Source organism: Loxodonta africana, chromosome 21 (assembly GCF_030014295.1).
Source record: "Loxodonta africana isolate mLoxAfr1 chromosome 21, mLoxAfr1.hap2, whole genome shotgun sequence".
Taxonomy (NCBI): domain Eukaryota; kingdom Metazoa; phylum Chordata; class Mammalia; order Proboscidea; family Elephantidae; genus Loxodonta; species Loxodonta africana.
Genome location: NC_087362.1, coordinates 1768665 through 1794142, shown reverse-complemented (window position 1 = coordinate 1794142; position 25478 = coordinate 1768665). Strand labels below are relative to the sequence as shown.

General features: G+C 42.8%; 1 protein-coding gene across 1 annotated transcript; it reads left to right on the top strand.

Moving 5' to 3' along the window:
- The first annotated feature begins 519 nt into the window (after nucleotides 1–519).
- On the top strand, nucleotides 520–8523 carry ING2 (inhibitor of growth family member 2). Its single transcript, XM_064273546.1, has 2 exons — nucleotides 520–720; nucleotides 6081–8523. Exons 1-2 carry the CDS (start codon nucleotides 549–551, stop codon nucleotides 6749–6751), a joined length of 843 nt encoding a protein of 280 aa, XP_064129616.1. The 5' UTR covers nucleotides 520–548; the 3' UTR covers nucleotides 6752–8523.
- Nucleotides 8524–25478: the final 16955 nt, after the last annotated feature.

Below are 25478 nucleotides of genomic sequence, written 5' to 3'. Positions count from 1 at the left end.
CCGCAGAGGGAAGGCGGGAGAATGCGAACCTGCAGGCGGGGCGGGAGGGGCGGGCCCCGGCCCATATTAGGAATGAGTCCTGCGCAGGCGCAGAGGCGGCTGCGGGCTGAGGGGCGGGGGCGGCCCAGGGCGACTCGCCGACAGGCGCGGAGGGTGATTGGGAGACGAGCGGGCCGTGAGGGGCTCGTCAGGGGTCCGAACTTCCGGACGGCATCGGCCGCGTCTGGGGACTCTGAGGGGGGACAGGCAGCACCGAGGCCCGGGACCCGGCGCCAGCTCCGCCGGGGGCTCCCCGCGGCTCTCTTCCCGGGGAGGGACGAGAGGAAGGAGGGGACCGCGACCTCGCCCCGCCCCGGGGCTCGCTCCCGCGGGGGCGGGGAGCGAGGCTTCTCTCGGGGGGAGCGGGGATCGGGGCCTCGGCGGAGCCCTCGCAGCGCGCCGCTGTCCCCGGCGCGCCGGGCTGCCGAGCGGGGCGTCGGCGGCGGCCGTCGCTGGTGCATGTGTGGCCGCTGGATGCGGGGGCGGCGGCGGCGGCGGGCAGCGGCAGGATGTTGGGGCAGCAGCAGCAGCAGCTGTACTCGTCGGCCGCCCTCCTGAGCGGCGAGCGGAGCCGGCTGCTCACCTGCTACGTGCAGGACTACCTGGAGTGTGTGGAGTCGCTGCCCCACGACATGCAGAGGAACGTGTCTGTGCTGCGGGAGCTGGACAACAAGTATCAAGGTAGGGGCCGCGGCGGCCGTGCGGTCCTCCCCTCAGCGGACCGGCCGGCCTGCGGGCGCGCCCGCCTGGCGAGCGCCGCTTTCCCTCCCTGGCGTGACGGTCGCCGAGTGCGGAGCCGCGGTCTGCAGTGCAGGCAGCCGAACAGGGGCTGGGGGCGGACTCGTGGCCCTCTGTCCCCCCGGGGCCGTCGGCGGGGACTTGGGGAGGGATTTCGGGTGGGGATGAGGGGTCTCGGGGTGGAGGTGAAGGCTCTCGGGTGGGGATGAGGGGTCTCAGGGGTGGAGGTGAAGACTCTCGGGTGGGGATGAGGGGTCTCAGGGGTGGAGGTGAGGGATCTCAGGGGTGGGGGTGAGGGGTCTCAGGGGTGGAGATGAAGGATCTCAGGGGTGGGGGTGAGGGGTCTCGGGTGGGGGTGAGGGGTCTCGGGTGCGGGTGAAGGGTCTCAGGGGTGGGGGTGAAGGGTCTCAGGGGTAGGGATGAAGGGTCTCGGGTGGAGGTGAAGGCTCTCGGGTGGGGATGAGGGGTCTCAGGGGTGGAGGTGAGGGATCTCAGGGGTGGGGGTGAGGGGTCTCAGGGGTGGAGGTGAAGGATCTCAGGGGTGGGGGTGAGGGGTCTCGGGTGGGGGTGAGGGGTCTCAGGGGTGGGGGTGAAGGGTCTCAGGGGTAGGGATGAAGGGTCTCGGGTGGAGGTGAAGGCTCTCGGGTGGGGATGAGGGGTCTCAGGGGTGGAGGTGAAGACTCTCGGGTGGGGATGAGGGGTCTCAGGGGTGGAGGTGAGGGATCTCAGGGGTGGGGGTGAGGGGTCTCAGGGGTGGAGGTGAAGGATGTCAGGGGTGGGGGTGAGGGGTCTCAGGGGTGCGGGTGAAGGGTCTCAGGGGTAGGGATGAAGGGTCTCGGGTGGAGGTGAAGGCTCTCGGGTGGGGATGAGGGGTCTCGGGTGGGGGTGAGGGATCTCAGGGGTGGGGATGAGGGATCTTAGGAGTGGGGGTGAAGGGTCTCAGGGGTAGGGATGAAGGGTCTCAGGGGTGGGGGTGAGGGGTCTCAGGGGTGGGGGCGAGGGGTCTCGGGTGGGGGTGAGGGGTTTCAGGGGTGCGGGTGAAGCGTCTCAAGGATAGGGATGAAGGGTCTCGGGTGGAGGTGAAGGCTCTCGGGTGGGGGTGAAGGGTCTCAGGGATAGGGATGAAGGGTCTCGGGTGGAGGTGAAGGCTCTCGGGTGGGGATGAGGGGTCTTAGGGGTGGGAGTGAAGGGTCTCAGGGGTGGGGGTGAGGGATCTCAGGAGTGCGGGTGAAGGGTCTCAGGGATAGGGATGAAGGATCTCGGGTGGAGGTGAAGGGTCTCGGGTGGGGATGAGGGGTCTTAGGGGTGGGAGTGAAGGGTCTCAGGGATGGGGATGAAGGGTCTCGGGTGGAGGTGAAGGCTCTCGGGTGGGGGTGAGGGGTCTCAGGGGTGGAGGTGAAGGGTCTCGGGTGGGGGTGAGGGCCCCCGTCAGTCCCGCTGCAGACCCAGCGGCCGCAGTTGCCGTGGAGGGGAATCAGCCATCTTAAGCTGCAGGCATCTGTCCCGGCCCTTGCCTGCCCGGTGCCGCAGACCCTCCTGTCCCGCGGGGAGTGTGCAGCCAGGCGCGGGGCTCCCGCTGGCCTCGGTGGTGTGCCGGCCCCCACCTCGGGAGGGCAGAGGGCGAGGGGAGGCCGCCCCTCCACATCCCTGGCCCCCGACTCCGAGATGGAGGAGTCTGTTCCCCCGCTCGCTCCTCAGCGAAAGTTCGGGCTGCTGAGCGCCGCACCTTTTCCAGCTCCTTAAACCAAGTGGTTACCAGGGGAGGGGTACCCCGCAGGGCCAGGACCGGAGTGTGTGCTGGGGGACGGCCTCCTGGCCCCTGGGGGCGGGGCCTGCGGGACTGACGTACGTGCGGGCGCGGGCGCGCGCTCCCGCCGGCCACGAAAATGGCTGCTCGCAGGAGGGCTGGGGCTGAGGTGGCTGGTTGGGGGACAGAAGAGGCCGTTCCCCTCCCTGCCCGACAGAAGCCAGTGTTGGGTTTTAGGACATGTTTGTTGTGGGTTTTCGGCTCTGCTTCCCAATCCCTCAATCACGACGGGGACACGACTGCTGGGACCGTCGTCGATCCTAGCACCGCGTCTCTTCCGGGCCCCAGGCGGAAATGGGTTGGTTGACTGGGCAACCTCCTGGCGTCTCGTCACTCCCCTCGGTTTCTTCTTCAACGAGTTTAAGTGATTAAGCGAAAACCACCATTTGTGGTCAGACCCAAGAAGCTGGGACAGAAAACCAACCTTTCTTACCGTACCCGTTGCCGTCGAGTCGATTCGGACTCCTAGTGACCCTGTAGGACGGAGTAGAACTGCCCCTTAGGGTTTCCAAGGAGCAACTGTTGGCTTCGAACTGCTCACCTTCTGGTTAGCAGCCTTAGCTCGCTGTAGCTCTTAACCACTGTGCCGTCAGGACTCCAGCCTTTCTTATCGAGTATCGTTTTTCGTCCACTCTTGGTGGACGAAGTTCTACCAGGGGAGAAGAATAAAGGAGGAGTCGTTATGCGTCTAATTTAACCCTAAACCTAGGAACAAACCTTTTACATAATGGAAAAACACCTATTCAGACTTTAAAGATAATTTCTTGGACCCTTCTCTGTTTTCCTAGACAAGTCTCTAGTTTTATGATTTAGCCTCTAAAGGAGCCCACTTCTGGGATGACATTTTCTGGCCTGCATTTAGGTCTTTGTTTTTGGATCCGTAATTTATTTCTGTCTTCTGAACCGGTACGGCTGATAAGACTGATCTCTTACGGGAAAAAGGTATTAGTACTGATATGAATTGTATAGACAAATTTTCTTCCTACCTATTAGAGACACTTTCAAAAATTACTGAAGAACCTTTAAAATAGAAGAAAACAGTCTCACAATTGAACGAGGTATTTACTATGGGATACGGCTATAAAGGACTTCTTTTGTTCCAGTATTTTTGTTCATAATTCCGTAGATAAGTAACAACTTTTGAACTAAAATTTTATTTGTAACTGCGTGTCTTCAATGTGGCTTTGTAAAAAGTGCATAAAATTTTGAGTTAGAGATCAAAGTCAGGAGTTTTTACCTCTTGAGCTTCAGTTTCTTCCCATGGGGAAGTAATGTCTTTCTCAAATAAAGGGGCTAAATAAATGTCAATTTCTTTTTTTCCACTATGTAATAAAGGTGTCTTTTTAAAAATATGAATTATTATCTCATGTGTCAATGAGAGGAGCCCTGGTGGCACAGTGGTTAAGAGCTTGGCTGCTAACCAAAAGGTTGGCAGTCTGAGTCCACCAACTGCTCCTTGGAAACTCTGTGGGGCAGTTCTGCTGTCTTATAGGGTCGCTATCAACTCGACCCTGATGGGTGGTATCAGCGCACCCAAGCCATGGTATTTTCATTCACCTTATATTCATGCAAAACCTGGAAGACCAAAGAAGAGTTGATGACTTTGAATTATGGTGTTGGCTAAGAATATTGAATATACCATGAATTGCCAGAAGAACGAAGAAATCTGTCTTGGAAGGAGTACAGCCAGAATGCTTCTTGGAAGGGAGGATGGCAAAAAGGAAGATCTTCAAGGAGATGGATTGACACACCGGCTGCAACAGTGGGCTCAAGCATAGCAATGATTGTGAGGACAGCAGGAGCAGGGAGTGTTTCATTCTGTTGTCATAGGGTCACTATCAGTGTGAACTGACTTGACAGCACCTAACAGCAGCAACAGTATCAATGTGCTGGTATGATACGTATTGTAATTAGCTTCTAACTTTTGATTATTAAATATAGGATATTTGAAATGAAATTTACCGTTAATCCTCAAATTTTGTATGCTTTAGGGGAAAGCATCTAGTTTCCTTACTTTTCCTGGAGGAAAATTAGGTTATTAAAAAATCCACTTAGGTGCCTCACTGGGCAAATAAGACAGATAGGAGCTTTGTTCAAAAATAGGGTATGCAGTTATGTTGTTGGGTGCTGTTAAGTTGGTTCCAACTCATAGTGACCCCATGGGACAGAGTAGAACTGCCCTATAGGGTTTTCTTGGCTGTAATCTCTACAGAAGCAGATCACCAGGTCTTCCACAGAGCTGCTGGGTGGGTTTGAGCCATCAACCTTTTGGTTAGCATCCGAGCACTTAACCATTGTGCCACCAGGGATGGGTACCCTAAATCTGGTGATACTTCGTCATGTGTCCATCAAGTATGAATATCTGCAGGTTCAGGGAGGAGCTAGTTCATAAGAGTTGTATTGAATATTTGCTTTGTGTCACCTCACACACAGTCCCAGTGTATGAATTTAACTTTTCTAACTTTCCTGCTCTCATCTTTAGAGTAATAAGCAATATTGGAATATATAACAATAGTATGTTATTTTTTGTTTCTCTGCTTTTTAGTTAGACTGAACTCTTTCAGTTAGCATTATTTTATCTCTTAAGGATAAGGTGTAATTTGAATAAAACACATTTTAAGTAAATTTGTTATGACATTTGAAACTACATTTCCTTATTTTTTTATACTTTCTAGTGTTTCAGCCACTTTTATTTGATTTAAATGAGTGTCCTGCCTGCTATACAATACTTACATCAGCAGTTTAAACAGCTTAAAACCAACTGCTGAGTTATCTCCAAAAGGCTGAGTGATCCAATGCTGACCTTACTGTAATTTTATTAGTGACTCTGTTAGTTGATGCCAGACCCTGCACCTACGCTGGAAGTAGTTTGATTTTCGGAGTGTCCCATGTGATTCTAAAATAAAAGAGTTATTAAAACTAACATGACAGGAAGCTAAAACTTATGTCTGTTTTGTTTAAGAATGTCTAGGGATATGGTACGAGAGTAAAGGCATAGAATATCTCTGGAGTCATGGAGCAAGCCATTGATTGAACTGTAAATCCTGTAAACACAGTTGGACACTAACCTGTTGTTTAGTCCTGGAACCTTTTCAAGTTTGAGAGCTGTGCCAATTTTCTATATAGGACTGTTTTGAGGTTCAAATGAGGTATAGGTGATATGACACTAGGGAAACCCTAAAGCGGCCTGCAGTGTTGCTGCCTATGTGAAATAGTTTTTCATTATTAAATAGCCACACAGCTCCTTTTGTTAAAATATAGATTAATGGGTATTAGAGTTTTGTGTTCTTTCTTTTCACTAGTTTATCTTAAATATATATTTTCATATTGGATAACATCCTTTGTAAGGGAAATAATGTTTTTAATGTATACGTACCATAGAGAAGTATGGTTTTATGATTTCAGTTCTAACTTTACCAATTCTGTGAAAAATAACTTGAAAAATCTTTTGCGTTAGCACATGATGATGTTCTGATTTTTCTTTTCCTTTTTTTAGAAACGTTAAAGGAAATTGATGATGTCTATGAAAGATACAAAAAAGAAGAAGATTTAAACCAGAAAAAACGTCTACAGCAGCATCTCCAGAGAGCACTAATCAATAGTCAAGAACTGGGAGATGAAAAAATTCAGATTGTCACACAGATGCTCGAATTGGTAGAAAATCGGGCAAGACAAATGGAGTTACATTCACAGTGTTTTCAAGATCCTGCTGAGAGTGAAAGAGCCTCAGATAAAGCAAAGATGGATTCCAGCCAACCAGAAAGATCTTCAAGAAGACCCCGCAGACAGAGAACCAGTGAAAGCCGTGATTTATGTCATATGACAAATGGGGTTGAAGACTGTGATGATCAGCCACCTAAAGAAAAGAAATCCAAATCAGCCAAGAAAAAGAAACGTTCCAAGGCCAAACAGGAAAGGGAAGCTTCACCTGTTGAGTTTGCAATAGATCCCAATGAACCTACATACTGTTTATGTAACCAGGTGTCTTACGGGGAAATGATAGGATGTGACAATGAACAGTGTCCAATTGAATGGTTTCACTTCTCATGTGTTTCACTTACCTATAAACCAAAGGGGAAATGGTATTGCCCAAAGTGCAGGGGAGATAATGAGAAAACAATGGACAAAAGTACTGAAAAGACAAAAAAGGATAGAAGATCGAGGTAGTAAAGGCCATCTACATTTTAAAGGGTTATTTGTCTTTTATATAATTCGTTTACTTTCAGAAAATGTTTTAGGGTCAATGCATAAGACTATGCAATAATTTTTAATCATTAGTATTGATGGTGTATTAAAAGTTGTTGTACTTTGTCCGTGATCTTAATTTTCTGCACAGAATTACCAAATATTTTAAACCAGGTAGTCTTCAGATCACCTGATGAAAAGAACAGGGAATTAGGGAGAGGGTGGTGTGAACATTATAAAAACTTCACAAACTATGCCTATTTCATTTTCACTTAAAACCGCAGTGTTATTTTTTGGGCAAACACCAAAGTTTTCCTACCATTGTAGTTCTACATACTTAAAAAATCTAGATATAGTTGGATTCTCTGTAAGCATCAAATTATCTTGGATAATTTAAAATACGAACACTATCCCATTTAGAGCTTTTTTCTCCTTAGTTCCATTTATTCATGTACTTGCTCATCTCTAGTCTTCCAGGAGTTTAAGGAACTGGAGATAAGAATCATTTGGGATTCCATGTGGAATAGTGTGCTCTTACTAGAGTATTTGCTGCTGTTTTTTCCTTGGTAGCATTTTGATGCACTGTCAGTACCCCATTTGTCCGGCCTTGCTGCTGCTTCATAGATACGTTTAAGTGTTTAATAAAGGGAGTTGTTTTTTGTTTTGCTTTGTTTTAATTGGGACAGTTAAGAGTCGTTAGAATACCAGAAACACTGCCATTGGTTTATGCTGGCAAAATTTATGTTATGCAGTATCATGGTTCAAGGTTGAGAATCTTATTTAATAATTTTTCCCATGTGACCCACTGCTGGGATATCTAGCCACAGTCCTATTAGTGAGAAAGGGCATATATTAGTCTTTAAATACTGCGTTTCTGTCAAACAGTTGTTTTAAATACTTTTTCTAGTGGTGATAGTTCATTTCTGTCCCAATTAGTGATTATATATTATTTTAATTAATAGTGTATTTACCTTCATAACTTTCTGGTATTGGTGCTGTTTGATGTTTTCACCTTGAGTGAACTTATTTCATTATAACAATGCAATTAATAATGTATTTGTAAATTGAATTTTCCAAGATTCTAGTATTTTAAGGATCAGCACTTGACAGATACACCTCCATGTGTTTGGATTTTCTTTTGTTGTTGTTGTTCTTTGCCGGGTAGTGGACTGGCTGCCCCTTAGATCTATGTGTAACATGTTTTCTATTCCTTGTTTCTTCCTAATCTGATGATCTTGATTATTAATTAACATTTAAAAAACCCTGTCTGCTTACTCTCCTGTGTGACTCTTAGGCATGTCATTTCATCTTGTCTGAGTGTCAGGTCACTTATTTGTAAAATGAGGTTGGCTTAAGTATCTCCAAGGCTCTTTTCAAATCCATCATATTTGCACTGTAGTGAGGATTTTAGGAATTTAATAATGAGATGACTCATTTTTTTCTTTCATTAATTTTGTCCTTCAGTCCAAGGTATGAAAACCGAAGTTTAAAGGTGAGCTTAGGGACAGGGTAAATATACAATATTTGATTAGTTTGTATCTTAAGGATATTTTGATTGATGACTAGAGCCAGTTGATTATATTCTTGAGCAAGAAATATTGGGCGGCGTGACTAAGAATTTATTTTATTGTAATTTAGTTGAGTTGTAATGTAAAGAAATCCTTTTCTCTCCTGAGACAATAACATTTTGTTTGACTGATTGTGGCTGTTTACCTGACACCATTAAAATATCATTGTGTCCAAAGCCTCCAAAAGCATTCACATGTGGTGTATGTAGATGTTTTCATACATAAATTTGCCTCAGCATATGGAAAAAAAAAACAAAAACTTGCTAATAGAAGTGCCCAGCTTTGGATTAGACTTGACAGGAGAACAAACCTGGAAGGCCCTGGAAGATGTGCTCTCTGTGAGACCTAATGTTTGAAACAGATTTATTTCTATGAATTTCTGTTTGTTTCTATACCACATAGGAGATAGAAGTCTTAAGTTTGTGTAACATGACTGGGAATTATTTTAAGCGTTAAAGTCTCATATACTATCTCGTGGTTACCACTTATACCACATGCCAGTGATTCCCAGACTTACCTCCATTGGAATTACCTCCAGAGCTTCAGAAAGGTGCATACAGACACCAGCACCTGTGCACCACCCCCAGGAAATGTGACCAAATGCATTTGGGATGTGGCTTTATCTTTAGAATGTTTTAAAAGATCCCAGGTGAATCTAATGTACAGAAGAGTTTTGGAACCACTGCCATAGACCAGAAATTTCAACCTATTGAAAACACCTGGTGGAGTCTCCGTCTTCAGATTTGTGTGTCTCTGAAGCATATGTGTTGTTGTGTGCAGTGGAATTGGTTCCAACTGATAGTGACCCCATAGGAGAGGGTAGAACTGCCTCATTGGTTCCTAAGGCAGTGATCTTCACAAAAGCAGATTACCACATCTTTCTCCCATAGAGCAGCTGGCGTGTTTGGACCAATGGCTTTTCAGTTGGCAGCTGAGCGCTTAACCAGTGCGCCACCAGGGCTCACTGAAACGTGTTTCAAAAAAAAAAAACCGAACCCATTGCTGTCAAGTCAATTCCGACTCATAGTGACCCTATAAGACAGAGTAGAATAGCCCCATAGGGTTTCCAAGGAGCTACTGGTGAATTTGAATTGCTGACCTTTTGGTTAGCACTCATAGCTCTTAACCAGTGCGCTACCAGGGCTCATTGAAACGTGTAAGTACTGATAGATACAGGAGAGCTCACCCCTTCTGAGCAGTCCCACGATCATGCTGTCGTGTGTCATGCACTGGATTCCAACGACCCTACAGGACACAGTACAGCTGCCACGAGGGGTTTCCAAGGCTGTATCTCTAGGAAGCAGAGTGTCACATCTTTCTCTGCAGAGCAGCTGGTGGGTTCAAATCCCCGACTTTTCCATTAGCAGTCGAGTGCTTAACCGCTGCACCACCAGAGTTCCTTGCCAGCGTGTAGCTATGTTCATTTATTGAACAGATACTTGGGTGCTGTTTTTTTCCCCCTCAGGCGCTGTCCTAAGCAAAAACCAAACTAACCCGGTTGCCATTGATTGGGACTCAAAGACCCTACAGGACAGGGTAGAACTGCCCCAGAGAGCTTCCAAGGAGTGCCTGGTAGATTCAAACTGCCAACCTTTTGGTTAGCAACTGTACCGCTTAACCACTATGCCACCAAGGTTTCCAAGCTGTTCTAAGCATTGCTGATATAACAAGAGAAAAAAAAATCATTCTAGTAGGAGAGTCAGATATCTATAATATCAGGTAATAGTAAAGGGAAAAATAAAGAGGGGATAGAAGATGAAGGGAAAGGAGGCTGAGTTTTTTAATTATGGTGGTTGAACACGGTCTTTCTAAGGAAGTGATCTTTGAGCAGGGACCGGAAGGAAGTATATAGTGAGGCAGGCAAGGATTCAGACGCGGAGGAGAACGAGCTCGCAGTTTGCCCAGAGCAAGCAGAGCGTTTGAGCACAGGGTGCGAAGTGCCCTTAGGAGCTCTGGCAGAAAATCTGGGAAGTCACTGAAGAGTTTTGAGCGCCTCTGTGAGTTGAGAGAGCTTTCCTGGGCCGACCTTGTCATACCACTGCTTTTGAGCCCAGCATTGCAGACCTGAAAAAAATTCTCAGAATTATCCAGCTAACTTCCTCAGTTACTTGCTTGTGGATTCTTGACTTTGCAGTCTCCAGTATAAAAAACAAAATTTCATTCCAAATTTTTTGCAAATTGGTTAGCAGTAACATGTTCATGTCTGTCATGAACACTGAAGGAATGGGATTTTTAGTATAGCAGAGTCTTTGGGATTGTTTGGCAGCTATAAGCACTAATTATTCAGATTTTAAATGCATTGGATGAAAAATTTCCTGCCTTAAATATGCCCTTAAATCCATTTTGAATTGTAGTAGGACATGTTGTTAGCTGCCGATGAGTGGGCTCGGACTCACATATAACAGAATAAAATGTTGCCTGGTCCTGCACTACCTTCATGATGGTCGGCACGTTTGAGTCCAGTCTCACAGTACTCTGTTGTGATCCATAGGGCTTTCACTGGCTAATTTTCAGAAATAGATCACCAGGCTTTTCTTCCTACTCTGTCTCAGTCTGGAAGCTCTGCTGAAACCTGTCCAACCATGGGTGACCTTGCTGGTGTTCGAAATACAGTGGCCTAGCTTCCAGTATCACAGCAACACACAAGCCACCACGATGTCAGACTGACAGACGGGTGGGGTATCGTAAGATATAAGCAAGTGTTTAACGTAGCCATTCTTGGACTCAGCACCATGTCATTATACAATGACATCCTTAAGTCTTTCTCCAGTACAAGGGACTATTTGCCTCCGACTGGTTTTTAAAAGGAAACCCTGGTGGCGTAGTGGTTAAGTGCTATAGCTCTTAACCAAGAGTTTGGCAGTTTGAATCTGCCAGGCGCTCCTTGGAAACTACGGGGCAGTTCTACTCTGTTCTATAGGGTTGCTATGAGTCGGAATCACTCGACGGCAGTAGGTTTTGTTTTTTTTGGTTGGTTTTTAAAATAAATTTGGCTGCTTTTAAAGTTTTTCATTCTTCTAGCTTCTAAAGCTGTCTGCCTAGTAGCTTGTATCCCTCTTTTAATTTGCTGTGTTTTGAAAAATCATTTGGTCAAATTTGCCTAGATTAATAATAAATAGATTGTGAGAGGGCCTAATGCTTGTGCTTCGGTGAATGGTTTTTTAATATGTGGATTTTTTTTCCTTCCCCATTTTTAACTCTGTTCATATGTCAGTGTTTTGGTATATACTCGCTTTGAACAGCAAGATCTAAGGACTGTTTGACCAGAGCCCTGATTTATACAGCCCACTAATCTTAGAAACTTCCCACACATAAACAAATCTGATGCAACAAACAACAATACTGTTCAAATAACAGTTGTGTGTCAAATATCTGTTGGGTTAGGTAACCTATCAGCTCAATTTTGAAAATAATTTGTTCAGTTTCTCTACAGGTGGTCAGGGGTTAAATTAGTAAAGTGGACTCTTACCCTCAATGGGAAGTAATGATTTTGGTACCAATAGGAAAACCTGTTGTGGTTCTACTTACCAAGGAAGAAAAATATATAATATAGCAATTCCAAACCTTCAGTACTGACTTATAATGCTCTTTTGTTCCTTTTTAAGACATGGCAACATCCCCCAAATATTAGAAATTTTCTTCTATGAACTTCTTGGTTGTAAACTTTCATTTCTCATCAATTTGAAAAAAAAAAAAGTAATTCTTAAGATTAGAAAAATATCTGTAAAGCACTGTAGCAAAATAGTGACTGAAAGGTTTGACTGTAAGACTTTGTGATAGCTTTGGCTTTGAATTTGTGGCATTTGAATATTGCATAGAATGTTTTCTACATCAGTTTACTGTTCCTTTGGGATAATTCTGACTAAATTTAAGGTGTAATTTAGTGAAATTGACAATCCAGCGCTTTTCTAATTGCAGAGTGAAAAATAAAACTTTCCCATGGCTAGTTAAGGGAATGGAAAAGGATAGAGGGGTCGACAGCATTTTTCTATGTGCCTTCACTGTATTAAAATTCATTTTAAATTCATTATATTTCACTTTCCAATGGTAGATTAAAAGCTTAATTTTTTGGAAATAATTGGTTAAACAGTTTTTTTTTGGATACTAATTTTATGTCATTTAAAGATCTCAGAATAAGATTTTTTATCCTTTTAAGCTACCAAGAGTGAGTTAGGATCTTGGTAAAGCACTTTGTAAAGGTTTTGCGTGTGTGTGGCTATGTGTGAGGGAGTTTGCAGTACTCTCTTAAATACGTTTAGCAAGTGATTAATCCAGTGAGTTTCAAATAGTATGTAAAGGTAGATTTTTGTAGTACTTTACACCCAGGATTAAGATAAGCGGTTTACCGTTTTTGATGTTGAATCTTTGCTTTACTTGTGAAGGTCCACTGAGCTCTGTGCTGCTGAGGGGGTCAAGGAAGCAAATGCTACGCCGTGAAAGGCAACTTACTGGAGCCCATCACTGCAAATACTGCCTGTGCACCAACTGTATCTCATTGTTGCCTTGAAGTATTTTCCCATTTTAGACCTGCCTTTTGACATTAATATGAAGATTTAAAGATAATTTAAGTAGAATATGAAAAAATAATTTGCAAAAGCATCTGCCCAGAACTGGGAGAGCCTTCCTGTGGTAACTCTGCAACATCCTTTGCCTTGGAGTGAGATTATGCCCCCAATGAGACTTTCGAAAGTGTTTCCTGGACTCTGGAATAATCTGCTAAAGAAAGCTGAGGCACTTTGCATACCATATCGTCCTCTTGGAGAGTTAGAAGGTACATATTAAAGGTTCTGAGAGGTCTTGCCACACTCCCCCTATAATACCTATTCAGATCCTGAGGAAGTAGGGTCCTTTCAAAAACAGTTTGAGAACATTGTCCTAAACTACACCTTGAAAGGGTGGATCATATTCAAACATATCACGTAATCATACTGGATAGGGAGCTACACCTCAGCCTCTCCTTTGCCGTATCCCCAGTACTGTGGTCTTGATGCCATTTGTACCACTGTTTTAAGGTATCAGGGATAGGGCCCTGTACTTTAATTAGAGAGTAATTCTCGGTTGGGTACATTTAATTGGGAGGAGTGTACACGTTTAAAACCTTCCTAAACAAATCCAATGCAAGAAACAACACTACTGTTCAAATAACAGTTGTGTGTCAAATATCTATTGGGTTAGGTAACCTATCGGCTCAATTTTGAAAATAATTTGTTCAGTTTCTTGATAGGTGGACTTGGCCTAGATTTCCTATGGGTGCATGAAAGGGAAACTCAGAAGAGAACAGTTAATAGTCTTGGTCCTATTTCTGGGAAAGCAAGGACTACAAAAGGCAAGTGATAATGAGGATCTGAATTCAAGTCACATTTTATTATTACTGTGTGGATTAGGTAGATGTGAGACGGGACCTCTAGACAACAATCTTATGCCCCCAGTGGACTCAGAAGTTTATAAGGACTTTAAGTCATGCTTCTCTAGCTCGAGAACCTGTAAAGATGAGCTAAATTGTTTTCCTTGGAGATTCTCACTGTTATTTCAGAGTAATTAATTAGTTTCTGTAAAATGCGTTTACTGAAAAGACAAAATTGCTTAACTATGTCATGGTAAAAAGAATTCTATGGAAGGGTAGGGAAATAACATCTGTATAGTAAAAAAAAAAAAAAAATGTGTATAGTACTGAAGCCTAAATTGTGTGGGAAGCCCAGGACTTCTGGAGAAAAGGGGTAGCTGATTGCCTTGAATGTTTTCCGTTTAACCTTATAACTTCAGACAGGGTCACTGACAGGGTTCAGACTTTGCCATTTCTAGCACAGCTTAGCCAGAGAGTCGGAAATATGTCCTTTAGTTTGTTTCACCTCTTAATAAATCGGGCTGTTGAGGAAGATGAATAGCGATGAAGGATAGGGTAATTAAATCATTAAACTAAAGCAGTTTTGATGCCTTGGTGTGAGTGCGTGTGTGTGTGTGTAACAGGCTCTTGCCAGTCTCTATAAATCTATTTGGAGTGTAAAGCTATTTTGAGACTACTTTAAAGTTTATTTGGATAAGAATACGCTATCAAGTCCACATGAGGGCGATTGTGCAGAAGGAGAATTTCTCTGTTCGCAATGATCCTCTCATTCTACCAAAAAAAAAAAAAAGGCAAAGCTCTCACCCTGCCACCATCTTATGGTGATGCATTACCTCAAATTTTACAAGCTGCCAAGGGGCCGTAAGTTCTAAAACAGTGAAAAAGGACCAGCTTTGTACTCCCAGTCCTTCAGTGATGTCTTGAACGACTTGAACGATGTACTTACTAGGTTGGAGAGCAATCCACTTAGTTGCCTCGAGTTTTAAAAACTTCTTGGTGCCCTAAGGAATGTTTGAAGGGCTCCAGTTACTGATACTAGGAAACCCCTTTTACTCAAGCATGTTCAGTATAGTTTTACCTATTTTTAATAATTATTAAAATTTATGTTTTAATCAACTGTGAACTAATAATTGCAATACTAACTCAATTCATAAAAAGTTTATAACTTAGAGACACGTATACTTTTGTTGCACATAATTTTAATAGGGTAGTCAATAAATGACAAGAATAAAAATGTTACGTTAGAATGATGTTCTGTAGGGGAATAGAGTGAACATACAACGTCGGGGGAAAACAATGTTAAATTCTGTCTGTACATTTAAAAAATGTATGTATGGCGATTATATTCCACTGAATATATTTAAGAATGATGGCTTTATTTTAAATTGCCAGTATAGATCATATGCCAGAAATTACATTTTTTGTAATCATTTAAGTTTAACATGAAGCATTTTACAGGTCAATATATATGTGTGAGATGTGCATAGTTTTTAAAAATAAATTTTAGGAGATGTGAAAGCAAAAATATTAGAGATCCCTGACAGGGGTAACTATCTGTTCAATACCTAGGCCTTGACCCTCTCACCTCAAATGTGCTATCTCACTTCTGTAGTGTTATCTTAGACTTTGCCGTTACCAAAATATCTACCTCTTACCAAAAGAAAAAACAAAACAAAACCCCAAGCCCTCCCCAAAACAAAACAACTATAACAACAACAACAAACACTCAATTTCAAGTGTTCTACCCTCTGGCCACCACCTCCTATCTTTCTAGCTTACTCCTTGTACTTTAATTTGAACAACTCTTCAACACCACCAGGACTTCCAAAACATTACCACCAAACCTGACCACCTTCTCAGCTTGGATTTTGCCACTTTATTTGGCTCACATTCCATGATCTATCAGGCTAATCACCTACTATATTCTCAACTTCCTCGCTCCTCCTCCCTCCCTCCTGCTGAAAACCAAACCCTTTGCCTTCAAGTGGATTCCAACTCATAGTGGCCCTAAAGGACAGAGTAGAGCTGCCCCGTAGGGTTTCCAAGGAGTGCCTGGTGGATTTGAACTGCCGACCTTTTGATTACCAGCCTTAGCTCTTAACTACTACGCCACCAGAGTTTCCTTCCGTTTTTCAATCCTGTTTAAATCCAACTCTCAGCCTACACTGGTCTTCAGCCAGAGAAGTAGCTAGACTAACACACAACTGTGCTGACGGCTGTTTCCTTCAATTCATTTTAAACCTCAAAACCCGTTGCCGTCGAGTAATTTCCGACTCGTAGCGACCCTATAAGACAGAGTAGAACTGCTCCATAGGGTTTCCAAGGAGTGCCTGGTGGATCTGAACAGCCAAGGCTTTGGTTAGCAGACATAGCTCTCAACCACTCTGCCACCAGGGTTTCCGTAAACCTCAAGTAGGCCCTTAAAGTTGCCTGATGATCTTCCTACATTTTCTTAGTTAATTTGTTCTTTTGCTGTCTGAGGCCACCATTCTGTTTTTTACTTCTTTCTTCAAACCTCTTGTACTCCTCATTCCTCCACACTCTCAAGCTAATGAACTCACTTATTTTTATTAAAAACAACAACTAAGTGGTAATGAGAGATCTCCACCTGCTGTTTCTACCAGAACTACCAGCCTCCCTGCCTTCCATCCCGTTATGATGGGTGACTGTCAGTTCTTACAGCCAATCCCTTGTACACAGGAACATCATTTCTGAAATTATTTCCTCTCTCTGAATTATCCATGTTTCCGCTATTTCTATTGGCATGTAATATCATTTCCAATACTAAAAACAAAAAGAAAAAACAATAACAACACACAAAAAACTCTACTACACATCCTGTACCAATTATGTCCCATTTGTTTTGCTTATCTTCATGGAGGAACTCCTTAAAAAGATTGTCTGTTTTTCTTGTCTTTCTCCATTTTCTCTCCTTCCATTCTTCCCAGAAGTTACTCTAACTTGGTGTTGTCACCAGCACTCCAACAAAACTGCCTTTACATTCTCAAATTCAATTGTTAATTCTCTGTCATTTTTCTTGCTGGCATTTCACACAAATGATCACTCTTTCTTAAAATACTTCCTTTACTTGGCCTTCAGGGTAAAAAGTACATTTGCTCTAGACTCTTCTCCAACCTTACAGACTTCCTTCTTATTCTGTTTTGTTTAATCTGTCTCTTCTTCCTGTCCTCCAGATGCTGGAAGGCCCTATGCAGAGGCTTTAGAAGTCTTTTCCATCTACACTCACTCCCTCGGTGATCTCATCCCATCTCATGGCTTTAAACGTCTTTGATACTCAGATGGCTCTACGATGTATACCACCAGCTCAGCCCTCCTATCCAAACTTCAATATCCAGTTGCTCTCTCAATGTTTCCTTTGTGAGTCTAAAGGACATCTTAGCCTTAGGGTGTTAGCTCCTGATTTTCATATCCTTTCCCAGCCATGAACCTACTTCTTTCTAGTCTTCCTTTTCATGGTAAATGGCCACTCTGTCTTTTAGTTGCTCAGGCCAATGATCTTAGAGTCACCTTTGACTCCTTTCCCTTACACCCCACAACCAGTTCATCTGCAAATTCTGTCAGTTCGATCTTTAAAATATATTCACAAGCTTCCACCACTTCTACTGCTCCATTTATCTAGGCCACCATCACCTCTGCCATTGTCACAGCCTTCTGACTAGTCTTCCTGCTTCCATCTTTGTGCCTTACGTTTATTTTCCACAAAGCAGCTAAAGAGATTCAGCCAAATCAGTTTCTTTTCTACAGGAAGCCCTCCAGTGGCATCCCATGTTATAGGGAAATCCAGAGTCCTTATGGTGGTCTAAAGGGCTCCATTCAATCTTGCTCACAGCTCCCTCGCTGACTTCTAGCTCTCTACCTTTTCTCAGTCTATGGCATCCACACTGACCTACTTGCTATTCCCTGAGCACACCAAGTTTTCTTCAGCCACAGGCTTTTACACTTACCCTTCCCTCCGCCTATAAGGCTCTTCTCTTCAGATTTCCGTTTCACTCATTCCCTGTATCATGGACTCCTATCTTATGCTCTAGAATGTGCTGTGTTCCTCTGAGCTATCAAAACTCTTATCCCACTCCATCTCAGCAAAAAGGCCATATGATGTGAAACTAACTAAAGGGTGGTTATCTTACCTTAACCTTCTCAGATAATTTTTTAATATTCTGCTAATGTGATACTAATCTAAACAAATCTTCAATTCGTGTAAATTTGAGACAGTGTGCAAAGAGACCATTCGAATAGAAAAGAAAGAACATCAATAAAAATAGAAAGTGTTCCAATGACATGTTATCTATCCCTTTACTTCTTATTTTTCTTCCCAGCACCTGGTTTTTTGACTGTCTCCCCCTACTAAAATGTGAGCTCCTTGGGGGCAAGAGCTGTGTCTGCTTTGTTCACTGCTGTATTTCCAGTGCCTAAACAGTGCTTACACACAAAATGCCCTTAATAAATATCTTTTGAATGAATGTCATTAAACTTTTGTTAATTCAGTTCAGTGTCTTTGGTCTTTCAGTATACCATCCTTTCTCATATGTGTGTTTTCTTAGGAGAAAGATGTTGACTGGGCCAAGTACATATGATGTACATACTACTAAGTAAAACTGAATGCTTCTGGCAGGAGATTGACCTGTCAGGACATCGTGGAAGCGTTTAGAAATTGCGTTCTTTCTCTAACTTTAAAAACTGATGCATTTAGTTCAAATGGAGAAAAGCCCAGAATGCTTTTGGTTCCAAAACAAGTAAAATTTTACATTAAGTAGGGGAAGCGTAAAATTAATTTTAGTAATGTTTAATTTTTTAAGGAGTATTGTATAGTACAAGCCTGTTATGGAGGCTTATGGCAGTTGCAAAATAATAATTGCCTATTATACAGTTTGGTATGAATAAGGAAAATAGGGCTCTCTGAAGTTTTACTTGAACCCACTATGATCTCAGAAACAAATCTGTCAGGTTCTGTAATGGTCAAGTCACACATGGAGGGCTCGTTGCTTATCCATTGGGAAGGATGAAGGGTCAGCATCTTACTCTTGATTTCCGGTGCCAAATTGTGAAAAATCTGCTATCCAGATATCACAATTGTATTATTTTAATTAGGGGGGGACCTTTTCCAGGATTTATCTCTGTCAGTGTACAAATGCTTCTTTTTTCAGAGTATTGCTCGCCACCTGAAGAAGCTGAAGACAAAACAGCAAATGTGCATGGGGACAGGTAGGTTAGAAAAAGTGGTCAAAGTTCTACACTGCAGGAGGATACTGACTGACCGCAGTCTTGTATGAGTCGGGGAAAGGGAGTTGTAGGAACAGCAGGTATCTGCAAGAGTGTTGCCATTGATGTACCCATGCAAGACAGAGCTAATTTTCCAGGCATACTCTACTGTGGAACCTCAGTGACCTTAAATTCTTCTCAATATACAACATTAATTTAAGGTCACTGGGTGGCACAAATGGTTTGCACTCAACTACTAACGAAGAGGTTGATGGTTCGGATCTACCTAGAAGTGTCATGGGAGAAAAGCCTGGCAATCTACTTCCACAAAGATTACAGCCATTGAAAAGCTTATGGAGAAAAATTTTACTCTGAAATACATGGGGTTACCATGAAATCAGTTGACTCAGTGGTGGCTGGCTAACTGGTGTCAACTGAGAAACAAACCCATTTGCTATTGCAAGTCTAAATGAACTTTAAAATTTCTTCTTAGGAAGGTGTTCTGCTTTCTGAATGTAATTCTATGCAAACAATTTTGCAAAAGATTAAAATGAGTTATTACTAGTCAACTTGTCACAAATTGGGTTAAACAGGATCAGCAAAGAGAATTTACCTCTCTGCTGATTTCCAATAATGTTTTGTTTTTCCTTTCTCAATATGCTATGAATTTCCTTGAATTTTTCTGGGTACACTGAGTTGAACATGCAGAGACCAGTGCTTCTAGATTAGATGCCATGTTAAGCATACAAAACAGGCTCACCAACAGCAAATTGGAGTGGAAGAAATAGGCATGACTTACATCTGGGCATCGTTTACCCTTACTGAGAGCTGGTGGCGGTGGTCAGGAATTCTAAATAAGTTAGCATTTTTTTTTCTACTTCCTTTTTAACCACCCTCACATTCTCTTTGAATTTCTTATACTTAACAGTGTCGGTCACTTCTCTAAGCTGCCTGGTTTTGGCCTTCGTTGAAGCCAGACTCTCTTCATTTGCTTTTTACTTCTCTCACCCCTTTTCTTATTTGTGTAGGTCCTTTCTCTGATTCCATAACTGGAAGTGTCCCCGATGCTCTGTCTTGGCCCCCCACTCTCTCTTCTGAGATGTCAATCCTTATGGCTTCAGCCACCACCTCACAAATTTATGTCATGAGTCCTTAGTCTGGCACCCGAGCTGGCTCAGTCCGTCTTTGAACTAGCTAGTTCCACTCAGAGGGCCCGGGGTCAGCTCACATCAATGCATCTTCTCTTTGACCTGGTTCCCTGTCCATTTCCACATCAGTTAAGCTGCCCCTGTATTTTCACCCCGTTATCAAAGAAGAAGAAAAAAATTTTTTTTTCTTCTTTATCTCCACTATATGGAGTCCTAGTGGCGCGAGGGGTAGGAGCTGAGCTGCTAACCAAGAAGTAAGCAGTTCAAATCTACCAACCACTCCCTGGAAACCCTATGGGGCAGTTCTATTCTGTCCTATAGGGTTGCTATTAGTCAAAATCAACTCAACGGAAACGGGTTTGTGGTTTTTTGTTTTACCCTCCATTATAGAAGCCTTCATGCCAGTGCCATGGGGGCTAAACAAACAAGCAAACCAGCAAAAAAAAAAAAAAAACCTTGTGTGCTTGATAATTCCAGAGACCCAACAGGAGAAGCTGTAGATGACAGAGAAGCCAAGCTCTTCAGCAGTAAAGGGTTACATGCCCCTTTGCTGGTTGCCTTGTCCCAAGTGATTTATTTTCCTTTGTTTTTCACTGATGGTCCCTCTCTTCTATTTGAATCTTCCCTTTGTTTCCTAAAATTTCAATAAATTTGAAATTCACTTGATTTAATGTCACACGATTAACACAATTTAATATTCTAACCTGATAGACATGGAAAGAAGAGTTTCTACTGGGCCAGAAGACCTTAGGGTAACCTGGAGCATACTATAAATCATTACAGGATTGTTCAGTGATAGTGGTAGAGTCTTAGAACAGCCTGGAGAGAAAGATGTTGGGAGATGAGAAAGGGTTGAAGAGTAAGTGAGAATTTGGGTAAAGGAAGTAAGTATGTATGGCTCAGCCCCTTCTGATTCTCTTACCAGTGCCATCTGCCAGCAGGGAGGGTGCATTCTCATATCTTCTCTGCCACATGAGAAGAGCCTACCCTTGTGGGACTGCCTGGAACTGGGTAGTCATGAGTCTAGTCCAATTAGCAAACTCACTTGGTTTACCGATGTACAGTCACCTTCACCATCAGTGTACTAGTAATGAAGCTGACATTTTTATCTATATTTACCTATCTTCTACTTATTTCTCTATTAGTTCAAGCATGTTATTGTTGTTGTTAGGTGCCGCCGAGTCGGTTCCAATTCACAGTGACCCTATGTACCACAGAACGAAACATTGCCATGTCCTGCACCATCCTCACAATCATTATGCTTGAGCCCATTGTTGCAGCCACTGTGTCAATCCATCTCATTGAGGGTCTTCCTCTTTTCTGCTGACCCTGTACTTTACTAAGCATGATGTTCTTTTCCAGGGACTGATCCCTCCTGACAACACGTCCAACATATGTAAGACGAAGTCTTGCCATCCTTGCTTCTAAGGAGCATTCAAGTTGTAGTTCTTCCAAGACAGATTTGTTCGTGCTTTTGGCAGTCTATGGTATATTAAATATTCTTTGCCAACACCACAATTCAAAGGTGTCAACTCTTCTTCAGTCTTCCTTATTCATTTTTTAGCTTTTTCATGCATATGATGCGATTGAAAATACCATGGCTTGGGTCAGGTGCACCTTAGTCTTCAAGGTAACATCTTTGCTTTTCAATACTTTACAGAGGTCCTTTGCAGCAAATTTGCGCAATGCAATGAGTCTTTTGATTTCTTGACTGCTGCTTCCATTGCTATTGATTGTGGATCCAAGTAAAATGAAATCCTTGACAACTTCAATCTTTTCTCCATTTATCATGATGCTACTTATTGGTCCAGTTGGAAGGGTTTTTGTTTTCTTTCTGTTGAGGTGTAATCCATACTGAAGGCTGTGGTCTCTGATCTTCATCCGTAAGTGCTTCAAATCCTCTTTAGCAAGCAATGTTCTGTCCTCTGCATAACGCAAGTTGTTAATGAGTCTTCCTCCAATCCTGATGCCCTGTTCTTTATATAGTCTAGCTTCTTGGATTATTTGCTCAGCATATAGATTGAATAGCTATGGTGAAAGGATACAACCCTGACACACACCTTTCCTGAGTTTAAACCAGGCAGTATCTCCTTGTTCTTTCCAAACAGCTGCCTCTTGGTCTACGTACAGGTTCCTCATGAACATAGTTAAGTGTTCTGGAATTCCCATTCTTCACAGTGTTATCCATAATTTGTTATGATCCACACAGTCAAATGCCTTTGCATAGTCAGTAAAACACAGGTAAACATCCTTCTGGTATTCTCTGCTTTCAGCCAGGATATCGGCAATGATATGCCTGGCTCCGCGTCTTCTTCTGAAACTGCCTGAATTTCTGGCAGTTCCCTGTTGATATACTGCTACAGCCACTTTTGAATGATCTTCAGCAAAATTTTGCTTGTGTGTGATATTAATAATATTGTTCTTTAATTTCTGTATTCTGTTGGATCACATTTCTTGGGAATAGGTGTAAATACAAATCTATTCCAGTCGGTTGGCCAGGTAGCTGTCTTCCAAATTTCTTGGCGTAGATGAGTAAGCACTTCTAGCTCTGCATCCGTTTGTTAAAACATCTCAATTGATATTCCATCAATTCCTGGATCCTTGTTTTTCACCAGTGCCTTCAGTGCAACTTGGACTTCTTCCTTCAGTACCACCAGTTCTTGATCATATGCTACCTCTTGAAATTGTTGAATGTTGACCAATTCTTTTTGGTATAAGGACTGTGTATTCCATCTTCTTTGGATGCTTCCTGCGTCATTTAATATTTTCCCCATAGAATCCTTCACTATTGCAAGTCGAGGCTTGAATTTTTTCTTCAGTTCTTCCAGCTTGAGAAATGCCGAGAGTGTTCTTCCCTTTTGGTTTTCTATCTCCAGTCCCTTGCACATGTCATTATAATACTTCACTTTGTCTTCTTGAGCTGCCCTTTGAAATCTTCTGTTCAGTTCTTTTACTTCATCAATTCTTCCTTTTCCTTTGACCACTCGATGTTCAAGAGCAAGTTTCAGAGTCTCCTGTGACATCCATCTTGGTTTTTTCTTTCTTTTTAATGATCTCTTGCTTTCTTCATGTATGATGTCCTTGATTTCATTCCACAACTTGTTTGGTCTTTGGTCATTAGTGTTCAACTTGTCAAATCTATTCTTGAGATGGTCTCTAAATTCAGGTGGATATACTTAAGGTCGTACTTTGGCTCCTGTGGACTTGTTCTAATTTTCTTCAGTTTCAACTTGAACTTGCGTATGAGCAATTAATGGTCTGTTCCACAGTTGGCCCTGGCCTTGTTCTGACTGATGATATTGAGCTTTTCCATCGTTTCTTTCCAAAGATGTAGTCAGTTTGATTCCTGTGTATTCCATCTGGTGAGGTCCATGTGTGTAGTCGCCGTTTATGTTGGTGAAAAAGGGTATCTGCAGTGAAGAAGTCATTGGTCTTGCAAAATTCTATCATGTGATCTCTGGCATCATTTCTATCACCAAGGCCATATTTTCCAACTACCAAGCCTTCTTCTTTGTTTCCAACTTTCGCATTCCAATCACCAGTAATTATCAATGCATCCTGATTCCTTGTTAGATTAATTTTAGACTGCAGACGCTGATAAAAGTCTTCAGTTTCTTCATCTTTGGCCTTAGTAGTTTGTTCGTAAATTTGAATAATGGTCATATTAACTGGTCTTCCTTGTAGGCGTATGGATATTACCCTATCACTGACAATGTTGTATTTCAGGATAGATCTTGAAATGTTCTTTTTGACAATGAGTGCAACGCCATTCCTCTTCAAGTTGTCATTCCCGGCATAATAGACCATATGATTGTCCAATTGACAATTGCCAGTACCAGTCCATTTCATCGCACTAATGCCTAGAATATCGATGTTTATGTGTTCCATTTCAATTTTGATGATTTCCAATTTTCATAGATTCATACTTCTATGTCCCAGTTTCCAATTATTAATGTATGTGTGCAGCTTTTCTTCTCATTTTGAGTCATGCCACATCAGCAGATGAAGGTCCCGAAAGCTTCATTCCAGCTACATCATTAAGGTTGACTCTACTTTGAGGAGGCAGCTCTTCCCCAGTCATCTTTTGAGTGCTTTCCAACCTGAAGGGTTCGTCTCCCGGCACTATATCAGACAATGTTCTGCTGCTATTCATAAGGTTTTCATTGGCTAATTCTTTTCAGAAGTAGACTGCTGGGTCCTTCTTCCTAGTCTGTCTTAGTCTGGAAGCTCAACTGAAACTTGTCTGCCATGGGTGACTCTGCTGGTATCTGAATACTGGTAGCATGTCTTCCAGCATCACAGCAATATGCAAGGCCCCACAGTATGACAAACTGACAGACACGTGAGGGAGTTCAAGCTTAGGTGGGGGAAAAATTGTTATTTATCGACCCCCTAAAACCTTCACACTTAGTTCTAATTAAGCCCTCAATAAATAGTTACTGAGTAGTTAAAGGACTATTCCAGCATACAAATTCCCCTTATCCCACCTCAGTCTGGCTTGAATTAGAGTCTCAAAAGCCAAGTGGCAAGCTAGAGCCAAGTTTAGTATCTCTGCAAGAAAGAAGCAGCCAGTTGGCTTGTTTACTAGATTTCTTGCACGTGTCATTAACCCAGAAGTCAACATCTCTACCAAAGGTGAGGCAAAATTAGGATATGACTTTCCCTATGGACATATAACTCTTGCCCTAGTCAGCCAGCATGTTTTACCTCATCCAGCAGAAGCTGGCTCAGGAATAACTTCCACCCTGTCAGTAACCACCTTTCAGAACTTGACTTCATTTTGGGTAAAACATACCTAAACTTCTCATTACTTCCAAGGAGAAGCTAATAAATACCAATGGAGTTGTTCTTGAGCAGTTATTGAAAAATTTCCATTTTCTGTTTTAGCTTATTTTCTGGATGTCTTTTTCTTCAGTTTTGCTATCATAAGGAGTCCAAAACACTGAAATGATGCAGGAGGTAAACAAGAGGCAGAGGAAAGTGACTTAGAGACCTATTCACTCTAAGAAAAATTCACTCTAAGGGCCCATCTAAATCATCAGTTTCCAGAATCAGTCTATAGCAGGCCACAGGCATTGATGGTAAGCTAATTAACATCTCTTTCGCCCACCCAGTAATATGAAAGATGACTTCAATACCTTTATCTCAAAAATCCCATCAACTGTAACAAGCAGGCACTTACAGACCCTCAATATAAAGAACTGACTTGATGTGGACCTGTGCACGGTGACCAAGAGTGCTGATTCTATCCTGGTTCTCAACCTTTGAGCAGTGCTGTACTTTCTCTACTTCTACCACTCCCAATTCTGTTCCCTTCCTAACTTTTCAGTAATCAACTCACTATCTCAGTCCAATAACAGATGACAGCTCTTTTCTGCCTTGACAGAGAAAGACTTTTGGATTCTCAGTTCCTAAATGATTTAAAATTC